Consider the following 12,504-nt stretch of genomic DNA (forward strand, 5'->3'; position numbering starts at 1 on the left):
AGACAAAAAAGAAAAATTTCTTGGACTCGCATTCAAAAACAAATATCAACAGTCCAAGTTGACCAGTTTCTACATCGATTTATTCCTTGATAGCATTCATGCTGTTCTCAGTGACACTGGCTTACCTTTAGCGCCCTTGTGCTCCTTTGCCCTGTAGCAGTCCACACACACCACAAAGCCACACTTCTGGCAGACCCAGTGGAGGTTGAAAAGTGTGGCTTCACAGTCGTCACACATCTCCCTGACTCCTCGCACTGCCCTCTTCCAGGCCAGGCATGCTGTGAAGGACAGGGCATAGAGAGCGAAAACTGTGAGCATTGTGAAGGACAGAGCAGAGAGAGCGAAAACTGTGAGCACTGCAAAGGACAAAACAGAGAGAGCGGAACACTGAGCACTGTGAAGGACAGGGCAGAGAGAGCGGAACACTGAGCACTGTGAAGGACAGGGCAGAGAGTGGAACACTGTGAGCACTGCAAAGGACAGAACAGAGAGAGCGGAACACTAAGCACTGTGAAGGACAGGGCAGAGAGCGGAACACTGAGCACTGTGAAGGACAGAACAGAGAGAGCGGAACACTGTGAGCACTGTGAAGGACAGGACAGAGAGCGGAACACTGAGCACTGTGAAGGACAGAACAGGGAGAGTGGAACACTGTGAGCACTGTGAAGGACAGGGCAGAGAGCAGAATACTGAGCACTGTGAAGGACAGAGCAGAGAGAGTGGGAACTGTGAGCACTGTGAAGGACAATGTAGAGAAAGTGGATTTTGTGTAACACATATATCAGCAGTATGTAGTTAATAATGTCATATCATTCAGATTAGATATCCATTACCATTTTTCTTGATGCATGTTGCAGCTGCGATTTCAGCCATGCCTAGCTGGCAGAATTTGTCCCCGATGCAGCTGAGGATGTATTTGGAAGTTTCCAGATCCAGCTGGTTTTGCTCACAGACGCTGGGAGTCCACATACTGAGGGCCTCGTCATCATACTGGTCTGGGAAGGAGAAGCCATCTATTCTCACCACTCCATTCTTGCTGTAGGAAAGCCTTCAGCAGAAATAGATACCACAGTCAGAGAGCCAGATGACCACCAAAATTTTGGAGGGAAAGTAAAAAAAAAAGGTTTTCTAGTTTTCTACAGTATAGCGTGCAATTCTTGATTTAAAAAGTGCTTGTCATCTTAGGATATTTAAAAGCGTTATCTTGCCAGAAGTTTACTAGGAACAGAATTGTGTATGCACACATGCAACATTACAGCTTCAGCCTGCATTTCACCAGTTATGCTCAAACCATTCTGCCAGGTAGCACTCAACACGCCCCTCGCCGCTAACTCCTCAACAGACTCCGGAAATTTTGCAGTATATTACGGGCGCTAACTCACCGCCGGAAGTAGTAGAACCTGCAGAAGACGGGTGAGTGGCCAGGCTCCTCCCCTTTCCTGCTGCGGGCCAATCGGCACTCGCGGCACTTCTGCAGGTTGGGCCCGACCTGGGAGCAGGAGTCGTCCTGCAGGAAGGCCTCCCCCGTCTGCTTCAGCTTCCGAACCTTGCGCCAGTCCTTCAGCACGGAGCGAGGGGTCCCGTCTGGGAACGAGGCACAGTCCCGTCAGGATGATAACGCTAAGCGCTAACCATCCACATTTAAAACAGCTTCATTAACTCAAACTCAGGGGTGTGCAGGCCAGACACATGGTCACTACTACCAGGAGAAACATCAGAATCTCAGACAGCAAGGTATTCAGAATATTAGTACGGTAATGAGAGCTAAATGCGATTTACAGACACAGGGAAGAAACATGAGCCACATTTAGCTCGTTTAGGCATTTAGCAGCACGCTCTGATCCACAAAGACTTACAGCTGTGCTTGACACAGGACACCTGCAATACCACACTTTCCATTTATAACCAGAACCAAAACATCATAAATATGCTGCTTCATAAATATTTATTTAGAAAAATAATAATTACCGAGCAAACGTAGTAAACTTTCTTACATTGTGGGGCAATCTGCAATTGATTAGGACATTCCTAAAAACGAAACTGGGGAAAGCCCTGCAGAATAATTATTAAATAATACTGGGCAGAATAATTAATCACCAAAACCCTGCAGAATAATTGGTAAACAAAACACTGCAGACTAGTTATTAAATAAAATTCTGCAAAATAATTATTAAATAAAAGACTGAAGTTGCAGAATAGTTATTAAATAAAAGGCTGAAGTTGCAGTATAGTTATTAATTAAGAGGCTGAAGTTGCAGAATAGTTATTAAATAAAAGACTGAAGTTGCAGAATAGTTATTAAATAAGAGAATAGTTATTAAATAAGAGGCTGAAGTTGCAGAATAGTTATTAAATAAGAGAATAGTTAGTAAATAAGAGGCTGAAGTTGCAGAATAGCTATTAAATAAGAGAATAGTTATTAAATAAGAGGCTGAAGTTGCAGAATAGTTATTAAATAAGAGAATAGTTATTAAATAAGAGGCTGAAGTTGCAGAATAGTTATTAAATAAGAGAATAGTTATTAAATAAGAGGCTGAAGTTGCAGAATAGTTATTAAATAAGAGGCTGAAGTTGCAGAATAGTTATTAAATAAGAGAATAGTTAGTAAATAAGAGGCTGAAGTCGCCCTTACTGCTGCTGGCCAGCTTGAGCCTCGTCTTCTCCTTGGCGCTCCTGCCGTTAGCTCGGGGCTCCTCCTTCTCCTCCTCCTCCTTCCTGTTGCTGCTCCTCCTCTTCCGCAGTTCGTTCAGCTTCTTCTTGTAGGTGGGCTTGGCCTGCCGTTTGGCCCTGTGCTCTGATTGGCTGCCGTCCGAGTCCTCGGCACTCTCCGAGGCCGATTTGTAGCTCCTCTTAGCCGCTCTGTGGGATTTCCGCAGCCCCAGCTCCTCTCTGACCTCCTGCTCCTCTCCACCCCCCTGAACCTCTTCAACCCCCAGCTCCTCTCCACCCCCCTGAACCTCTTCAACCCCCAGCTCCTCTCCACCCCCCTGAACCTCTTCAACCCCCAGCTCCTCTCCGGCCCTCTGGTCCTCCACGGCCTCCTGCTCCTCTCCAACCCCCAGCTTCTCTCCGGCCCCCTGGTCCTCCCCGGCCTCCTGCTCCTCTCCAACCCCCTGCTTCTCGCGGGTCTCCTGCTCCTCTCTGGCCTCCTGCTCCTCTCTGGCCTCCTGCTCTGTGGCATTCTCACTGGTGACACTGTTGTGGCCAGACGGGGACACTGTTAAGCTGATGGCGGAGGGCTTGATCTCAGGGTTCCTGGCTGCGTTGGTGTTTCTATCCTCCTCAGAGTGGCGGGTCAGCCAGGCCTTCTTCAGCTTGTGGTAGTTGGGCTGGCTGGGCGGGGCCGGCTGCCCATTGGTCAGGAAGCCGGGTGGGGCCAGATGCCCATTGGTCAGGGAGCTGGGTGGGGCCAGATGCCCATTGGTCAGGGAGCCGGGTGCGGGCGTATGCCCATTGGTCAGGGAGCCGAGTGGGGAAGGATGTCCATTGGTCAGGGAGCCGAGTGGGGAAGGATGTCTATTGGTCAGGGAGCCGGGTGGGGATGGATACCCATTGGTCGGGGAGCCGAGTGGAGGCGGATGGCCATTGGTCAGGGAACTGGCTTTGTTTACATCATCAGCATGGGAAGCGGGGGGTGGGAGAGGAAAGGCTTCTGCGTCACTCTGAGCAGGGCTGGCGATTTGAAACTGGGCGGCAGCCAGTACAGCCTTGTGCTTCTTCAGGTGGACAAAGTGGTTGGGGTACGGCAGACCCTGGGGGGCACGTATGCTGGGGGAGGGGGTAAGGGCCTCTCGGTCCAGCTGCACCCTCACTGAGTGTGTCCCAGCTGTGGGGGCGGAGCCTTCAGCCTTCTCCCTGGCTGATGTCTCACCTGATTGGCCTTGGCCAGGGACACTGGGGGGTGAGCTGTTGGGAGGAGCTTTAGGAGGGCTAGCAGCCCCTCCCTGTGCATCTCTCACACAGTTCCTGAGGAGAGGGGAGGCGTGCTCTGAGCCTCCCCCAGGCAGAATCCCCCCCGCACTCATTGGGCCTGGCCTTGCGTCTGCGCGTGTGATCACAGAGGCCACCGCTGACTGGGGTTTAGCGCCGCCATTTGCCCTGGGTGGCCAGCCCTCAGGCAGGGAACTGCGAGCCCCGCCACAGCCCCCCTCCCCCCGCACTTCCGGGAGGAGCGTGGGGGGCCTCTGCTGCTCCGAACCCAGCCCTGTCACCAGCCCCGCCTCCGCCGAGCTCACTGATGGAACGGGGGTGAGAGTGGGCGGAGACAGCCTGGCTGTTCCTCCCTCCGGGCACCCCAGAGCATGCTGGGTAGGGGGGTGAAAGACAGGAGCCCTGTGCAGGGCGGGCATGCAACAGAGGGGGTCAGGCGCGGTCGGGGGCTGTGATCGCTCTTTGGAGAGGCGCTCTGTAATCTTCCCCACCAGCCCCTCCTCTTCAGCCTGGTGCTTAATGAGGGGAGGGGGTCCGGAGTGGGACCTGCCGCAGAACAGGGGGTCGGGCAGGGGGGGGCTGGGATAGGGCTGGCGGGCCTCACCAGTGGACAGGCTGGGGAAGACCCTGCTCTTCAGCCCGTACATCTCGCTGGGGGAGGGGTCCAGGTCTCTGTAGAGGGCGTGGCTCTTGGCCAGGGGCGGGGCCAGGTACGGCTCTCTCTCCCCCTCGCTGGGCCGAATCTTAGCCGTGTAGGGGGCAACCTGAATGCTCTCCTGGAGAATACGCCGGCTCTCCTCCTTGTACCTGCTGGCCCTGTCACCAGCACCCAGCGGCGCCCTCTGCTGGCCTGGGAGGGCATCCAGGAAGTGACGCTGCAGCTGTCCCTCTCTGGCGCCCGGAAGCCTCATCCTGTCCAGGTCCGGTGTTGGGTACGTCGGGGTAAAGGCTCGCGTCGGCTCCATGAAGCCCTGCTTCTCCTTCTCTCTGGAGCAGTACAAACACAGATACAGCAGCTGACTGGACGTCCTGTCACTGCTGTACAGCTACCATCACGCATAAAGGTGCAGAACCCCACTTCAGCTCAGTCAATTTTTCAGAAACAGAAGCCGATAATGCTCCACAACAATTTTTCAATGGATTCCATTTCCATCCATTTCCTGAACTGACTGTAAATGGAACCAACCTCTAATGTTCAGTTACCAACTGTTATCTATCTCTGACCATTATGTTCCCACTCCTATACTAACATATTGCTTTGTTCCTGGAGGGATTTAACATCTATAATTTTAACATTTAACACTGTGTAATCACAATTTATACAACAGCTTGGGAGTACATTGGACAGACCAAGACCCTTTTCACATCTTCACAGTCAAAACAGAGATTAAAACCAGATAAAAGTCAATGTGAATCTGCTGTGACTAGCTACCCTCCCTCGGAGTGCCAGTTATAAGTTTGTGAAGTGTTCTGAGTGAGAATGCGATGGACATATCACCATGGAGACACTCACGGTGTGCGGTTAGACACTGAGGGGTTGGAGCAGGGGTGGGGGTCAGCGCTGGCGGGTCTCGTGGGGGCGTGGCTCAGTAACCCCAGGCCCTCGGGGGAGGTCACAGGAGTGTGCTGGGGCAGCCAAGGGCTGGGCGTGTTCTGCACACAAACACACAGCGGTCACACAGTGCTTCCAGTGGGGAGGTGGGTACAATAATCTCTTCTCACATACGCACACTCAACCTGCGATCAGTCACTCAACCTGCGATCAGCCACTCAACCTGCGATCAGCCACTCAACCTGCGATCAGTCACTCAACCTGCGATCAGCCACTCAACCTGCGATCAGTCACACAACCTGTGATCAGCCACTCAACCTGCGATCAGTCACTCAACCTGCGATCAGTCACACAACCTGTGATCAGCCACTCAACCTGCGATCAGCCACTCAACCTGAGCTAAATCTGCAGCAGCAAAGGTACTGTACATGTGGTAGGCCTTCAGAGACACACACGCCAGATACATTGAGCTCATACTAAGAAACAACTCCAAATGCTATGCATTCACTTCACCACTGGGAGAAGCCACTGAGCCTGAGACAGGGTACATATAAGAGCAGATATGGAAGGTCGCGTAAAGTACATTTCCTGCTGTATGAAGTAGGCCTACATATACTATCTGTATGTATCAGTAATAAGCCTTCTGTTCCTCAAACATCTTACAAACCTGCTATTTACTCGTTAAACCAAACAAACAAGAAAAGCAATTCTGCACTGTATCGTCTTCATGCAGTGAATGAGTTACACAATTATATTATAATTATACCACTTCATTTCTTGCAATACAAGGACAAAGCACTACATTAATGTACTGTTATAACTTGCCCTTCTCTGGTGTTTTTCAGTCTAAAGCTGAGCAGGGGAAGCTGAAATGATGCACTACTGTTATTCCAAATGCCAGAGCTCTCAAGTGATCAGGGAGTACAAATATAATAGTCTATATAGAAGAAATTTATTTGTTAATATTTGATAGATAACAGCAGCAAAACAGACATACCCTTCTCAGACAGGTCTCTGAGCTGACAGAACTGTCTGGAAGGCCCCACTTTGAGGACGGCGGTCCCAGGGTGGGGTACTGCCAGACGATGGGGTACAGGCCCAGGTGATTGTAGGAGGGGTCGGCGGGACTGGGGGTCTGCTGATGGTGGGGGTGATGAGCCAGACCCACGGCCCCTAGCGGGGGATGACCCCCCAGCAGGGAGGGTGGGGCCAGCCCGGGGAGCATGCCGGGAAGGAGGTGAGGGTGGTGGATGAGCCCGTGGGAGGGGTGGTGGTGGGGCGGGGCCAGGCAGGCGGAGCGTGGCGGTTGGTGGAGGGGGTGGAGGTGGGGGTGCAGGTAGGTGACGTGGCTGGTGTCTGCGTACGGCCGGACGAGCGGGAGGTCCCTGTACAAGCTGAAGGGCTGGTTCTTATCAATGAGCGCGCTCAGATGGTGCTCGGAGGCGGAGCCTCGCGTGGCCACGGGCTTAAAGACGCGCGGCTCGCCGGGCTCGGCCCCGCCCCCCTCTGCGGCTGCGCTCGCTCTGGAACCGCTGCCTCTGCGCTTCACGCTGGGGGACGCTTCCCGTGTGGACACACAGGGTCCCGGACTGGCTCTGGGCCTGGGGATATCTGGAGACGCGCTCTGCAGGGACGTCCTGACCTCCTGGGGGAGGGCGGGGTTTCGGACGCAGGGCGTGGCGGCGGAACACTGCCGGGCGGAGCTCGGCGGGGCCGCCTCCTCAGAGCAGGAGTCCTGCAGCTCAGGACGACGCTGCGTGCTCCTGCATTCCGAGCCGGGCCTGGTCTCTGGGATACGCCGCTCGGCCTCCTGGGAAGGCTGCGGAGCAGAGGCGGCCCCCGAGCCCTGGCGAGGTCTGCCGCAGTCCTCCGTCGCGCCCGTCACGTCCGGCGGCGTCTGCGCTCTGGCCGCGATGGTTCCGGACTCTTCCGCAGGCGACGGTTTCAAGGTGCCCTTCGTTCCTGAGCCACACCCCTCTGCTTCTGAGCCGCCGCCACCGCCGCCTGGCTCGTGGGGAGCAGGCGGAGTCTTAGTCCGTCTCAGCGCACGGTCAACGGACTGGACCGTCACAATTTCCCCATCCTCACCGGGGGCTGCCTCCACCCCCTCCGGCCCCTCGGCACTGTGGGATGGCTCCTCCTCCTGTGGGCGGGGCTGGGAAGCGCCCTTGCTTTTGGACTCTGCGGGGGGCTCAGCGGTTCTCCTGCTCCCCTGGTCGCTGCTCTCCGTCCCGCCACACCCACCTCCCGCTTTTCTCCGCTTCACCTCGCTCCTCTCCTCCTCCGCCTTCCTCCTCTTATTCGCCATGGCTTCGCTTTTAATCACTGAGGGATCTGTGAAATTAAAAATGTAGATAAGTATAAAATCAGCAAAGCTCTCCAGGACAGGAGCTCTAACCAACAAAATATCACATAAAAATAATAAAAAAATAAAAGGAAGGACTTCTTTTGAAGACAACACTAATGTGAACGGTACGCAGCTCCTGCAGTCCTGACGATGGGTAAATGTGAGCTCTCAGGTTTTCAGTGAGCCACAGGAAGATGCTGAGTATGAGGCAACCATTACACCAGCCTCTCCCTGCATGAAGCTACAGAGGTGTTTTAAGCGATGCATTATGTGGGTGATAAATGATGATCGCTTAAAATGCCTGTTTGCTCTTCGATGATCGCTTAAACTGCCTGCTGATTCCCTACTTGCGCCTTCACTTTGGCAGTCAGAGAAGCCCCGCCACACACACACACCACAGAATCCCGTTAAGATTCTCAGCTGCGCACAAATCAGCCAGTTGTTAGGCTGCCTCTGTCACCCCCTCGGCAACAGTATCCACAGCAGAGCTGAACTGGGGCAGCAGCCGGTACTTTCCAGCGTCTCCTCCGGGACGCAGAACAGAGAGCTTCACCTTAACGGCTCTCTCACACCACCTCACCACGTGACCCCATTTCACACCCCACACTAAAGCACACTAAATATTTAATGAGCACTTTTAAAAATACCGTACACGCACTAGATTTTATTTCATTTCGCCTTTGTTTCACCAGGAAGTCCCGGTCAGATAAGGAAGGCCTGAATACATGCACAAGTACATGTAGCTTTGTGAATGAGGCTATATTATGGACTGGATAATTAAGGCATGACATTAATGAGTACCAATAAACAGTGTACTTAATTGTTGTTGAGTACTGATGTTGTTTCTGAACGTACAGAATGTGATTTGCCTTGTTGTTCAGGGGGAATTCATCCTCTTGTGACAGTACTGCAGGTGAACTACAAACCCCTCCCCCCCCAGTCTCCCTGCACAGTGCAGAGGTTAAAGGTCACAAAGTACAGGCTGCTCTTGCCATCTGGGTACTCAAGTCAAGCCATAACTGTACTGACTGATCCTTCTAATGTTTGTGTGCTTGCGAGACTGATGAGTTGTGATGCTTCTCCAATAAGCCACACTGCCTGTGCTGTGCTTATCAACTGCATAACAATGTGAGAGGATCTAGGGAACTGAAGAAAACGTGTGAATTTGGTTCTGAAATGAAAGTGATGGGGAGTTCAAGGCAGAGTTCAGGGGCACCTCCGGTCTCAGAACAGGGATCTCACTCACCTTTCCCTTCAGGGCTCGGCCCCTCGCTACCCATCTGCCCGTGCTCAGAGGGGACACTGTTGGGATGGGGGTCCCTGGTGCATACAGGTGAGGAGTTGCGCTGCTGCCCCGGGGAATTCTGGGAGGACTGGACCTGGCACGTGGAGCTAGAGCTGGCCAGGGACCTGGGGCTGCTGGCCTGCGTACGTGCAGAATGAGCCTGCAGCATCAGAGCAGAATCAGAGAGGAATCAGAGCACAGCCAGAGGAATCAGTGTGCAGCCAAAGAGGGAACAGAGCATAGCCAGAGCGGAATCAGAACACAGCTGTAAGTCTGAGGACTTGGGTGGCCATGTGGCTCAGTGTGGGTGTGGCCGAGTGGCTCAGTGTGGGTGTGGCCGAGTGACTCAGTGTGGGAGTGGCCGTGTGGCTCAGTGTGGGTGTGGCCGTGTGGCTCAGTGTGGATGTGGCTGTGTGGCTCAGTGTGGGTGTGGCCGTGTGGCTCGGTGTGGGAGTGGCCGTGTGGCTCAGTGTGGGTGTGGCCGTGTGGCTCAGTGTGGGTGTGGCCGAGTGACTCAGTGTGGGTGTGGCTGTGTGGCTCAGTGTGGGTGTGGCTGTGTGGCTCAGTGTGGGTGTGGCTGTGTGGCTCAGTGTGGGTGTGGCCATGTGGCTCAGTGTGGGTGTGGCTGTGTGGCTCAGTGTGGGTGTGGCTGTGTGGCTCAGTGTGGGTGTGGCCGAGTGACTCAGTGTGGGAGTGTCTGTGAGACTAAGCATGGGTGTGGCAATACTCACAGGAACAAAGCTGCCATTTTGGCTGGTGCGAGTCCTACGTCTGGACGTAATGCCGATGTTTTCACCTTTCAGCAAAGAATGCACAATATCATCTAAAAATGTCATCTGTACCGTAGAAGGGTCAACATTCTGAGGCTCTAGTACCTGCAGAAAAGGGGGAAAGGACAGAAATATAAGAGAGTACATACAGAGAATTCAGCCAGGGCCTTGTGTGTAATAAATCCTAACAATCTGCTTCTTACTGACCATGGCCCCTTTCTGTGAATTGTGAAGACATATTTTTTCCAAGCCAAGGCAATGACTGTGCAGGAAGTGTAAGCCAGCGGAGAGGACTGGAGTATAAGCCCGTACCTGGTCGTCCATCACAATCATCCCGCGGCTGCGCAGGTCGTGATGGGTGATGATGCCTGAGAACCACTGAGTGGCTGAGTCCTGGCGGTACACCCTCACCCTGTGGCCATTCAGCGAGTAGGGACCTTGGAGGAGGGACACACACACACACACACACACACACACGTTACCAGAGTCACACACAGGATACCAGAGTCACACACAGTGTACCTGAGTCACACACAGGTTACCTGTCACACACAGTGTACCTGAGTTACACACAGGCTATCAGAGTCACACACACAGTGTACCTGAGTCACACACACAGGCTACCACAGTCAAACACAGGATACCAGAGTCACACACAGTGTATCATAGACTCACACAGTGTCTCAAAAAACGATACACAGTGCCAGCAACTGTAAGTGCCACTCAGGCGTCTGCTAGACGTGATGTTCAACAGAAACCGCCTACCTTAGTCATTTTTGGTGATTTTGTCTTTACAGGGCAACTGTGGGTTCATTGATGAGGGATCTGCCAACTTTTAACGTCTATTTATAGATCATTATTCAATGCAGCTGGACATAGGCTAATTCCAAAATATCGGAAATATGCAATAAAGGTTTATGCAAATATGCAATCTCTTTAAAATGGAATGAATGGGAAATGGTTCAGGATTTGGAAATTCGATGCAAAATTTGATGCTAAATTAGCCAATACATTTCTGATATGTTCTGATTAGTGTTAGTCAAGAGAAAGCTGGTATATTTCCATTTACTGGTTGTAAAATGTGTTGATTTGGTAGTGGGTTTATGGTCCTTGCGAGGCTTGCTGCTAGGAATTTATCAGTGGAATTTATAAATAAGTCTCTTCTAAAACTGTGTCTTTGGTAACTGGGGAAAAAGTCACAGAAAGTTAGAGACTGCAGGGGCTGTATCAGTTCTGGTGAAGGTCACAGCCAGCATTTATTTGCTCAGCTGAACAGTTATCCAATAAACTGGCAACACATTATTCAACGAATCTAGGTGTTGTCCAGTGCCATGCAGGACACCATTTAGAAATACCTCTCATAAAAACGTGCTGGATTTTCTGTTCTTTGACCCAGGCACAGACCTCCTGGTGTAGCTGGAGATTGTCCCTGAGCACTGGATTCAAGCTGGCAACCTCCTCCTGCAGGAGAAGCAGGCCCAAGGACAGAAGAATTGAACACATTAACACCAGACCCAAAGGACAGAAGAGCTGAACACATTAACACCAGACCCCAAGGACAGAAGAGCTGAACACATTAATACCAGACCCAAAGGACAGAAGAGCTGAACACATTAACACCAGACCCAAAGGACAGAAGAGCTGAACACATTAACACCAGACCCAAAGGACAGAAGAGCACACATTAACACCAGACCCAAAGGACAGAAGAGCTGAACACATTAACACCAGACCCAAAGGACAGAAGAGCTGAACACATTAACACCAGACCCCAAGGACAGAAGAGCTGAACACATTAACACCAGACCCAAAGGACAGAAGAGCTGAACACATTAACACCAGACCCAAAGGACAGAAGAGCTGAACACATTAACACCAGACCCAAAGGACAGAAGAGCTGAACACATTAACACCAGACTCAAAGGACAGAAGAGCTGAACGCATTAACACCAGACTCGAGGATGGAGGATACCGTTACAGCGTGGTGAGAAAATAAAAATAAAGACTAAGGGCCTGAGCGCACATCGTGACCCGCACACATCGGGCTCTGCAGAACGCACCGGGGATGAAGATGAAGAAGAACAGGGAGCTGCTGAATGACCCCACGCAGTCTGTATGTACAGCACGCAGATTTAAGCCGTCACAGAGACACTCAAATTGACCGATTGGCCCTTCTTAATAAGCCTTAGACTTTTTTTACACGCTTCATTACTTCATTGTAGTCGGCCATCTTTACATGCTAAACGATAATCATAACCGCGGATAAGCAGGCCATTTACATGCTTAGAGAAGACAAGGCGCGTGTGTGCTGTATGGCAGATGGTACACAATGAGATTGCCCTTGTCCTTTGTGTTAGAAACAGCACTCCGAACACAGCTTAGCTCAGAGTGGGAGGGACATGGTTTATTTATTGAGCCGAGGCTTAAATTTCTCTCAGCTGCGGTACACCACCTGCAGCTCAAACCCGCCTGCTGTCACTGTGGTGCAGTATCACGCACAGGGGCTATGCTTCCCACACACCACACACGGCATGCACACAACCCACACACACGACACACACACAACACGCCACACACGACACACAAACGCCACACGGACGACACACACACAACCCACACA

At 52.2% G+C, this 12,504-nt stretch overlaps 1 protein-coding gene across 1 annotated transcript in view; it reads right to left on the reverse strand.

Annotated features, from left to right (window-relative positions):
- LOC118218052 (probable JmjC domain-containing histone demethylation protein 2C) overlaps positions 1-12,504 on the reverse strand; it is a 50,437-nt gene that overhangs the window by 9,513 nt on the left and 28,420 nt on the right. The window contains exons 4-13 of the mRNA XM_035400424.1: positions 11,240-11,345; positions 10,197-10,321; positions 9,846-9,989; positions 9,076-9,274; positions 6,480-7,816; positions 5,444-5,583; positions 2,633-4,917; positions 1,383-1,584; positions 834-1,048; positions 126-278 (exon numbers count right to left, since the gene is read on the reverse strand). Of these exons, the coding sequence (XP_035256315.1) occupies positions 126-278; positions 834-1,048; positions 1,383-1,584; positions 2,633-4,917; positions 5,444-5,583; positions 6,480-7,816; positions 9,076-9,274; positions 9,846-9,989; positions 10,197-10,321; positions 11,240-11,345 (4,906 nt within the window). The remainder of the gene's footprint in view (positions 1-125; positions 279-833; positions 1,049-1,382; positions 1,585-2,632; positions 4,918-5,443; positions 5,584-6,479; positions 7,817-9,075; positions 9,275-9,845; positions 9,990-10,196; positions 10,322-11,239; positions 11,346-12,504) is intronic.

This window comes from Anguilla anguilla, chromosome 18 (assembly GCF_013347855.1).
Source record: "Anguilla anguilla isolate fAngAng1 chromosome 18, fAngAng1.pri, whole genome shotgun sequence".
NCBI classification, from domain to species: Eukaryota; Metazoa; Chordata; class Actinopteri; order Anguilliformes; family Anguillidae; genus Anguilla; species Anguilla anguilla.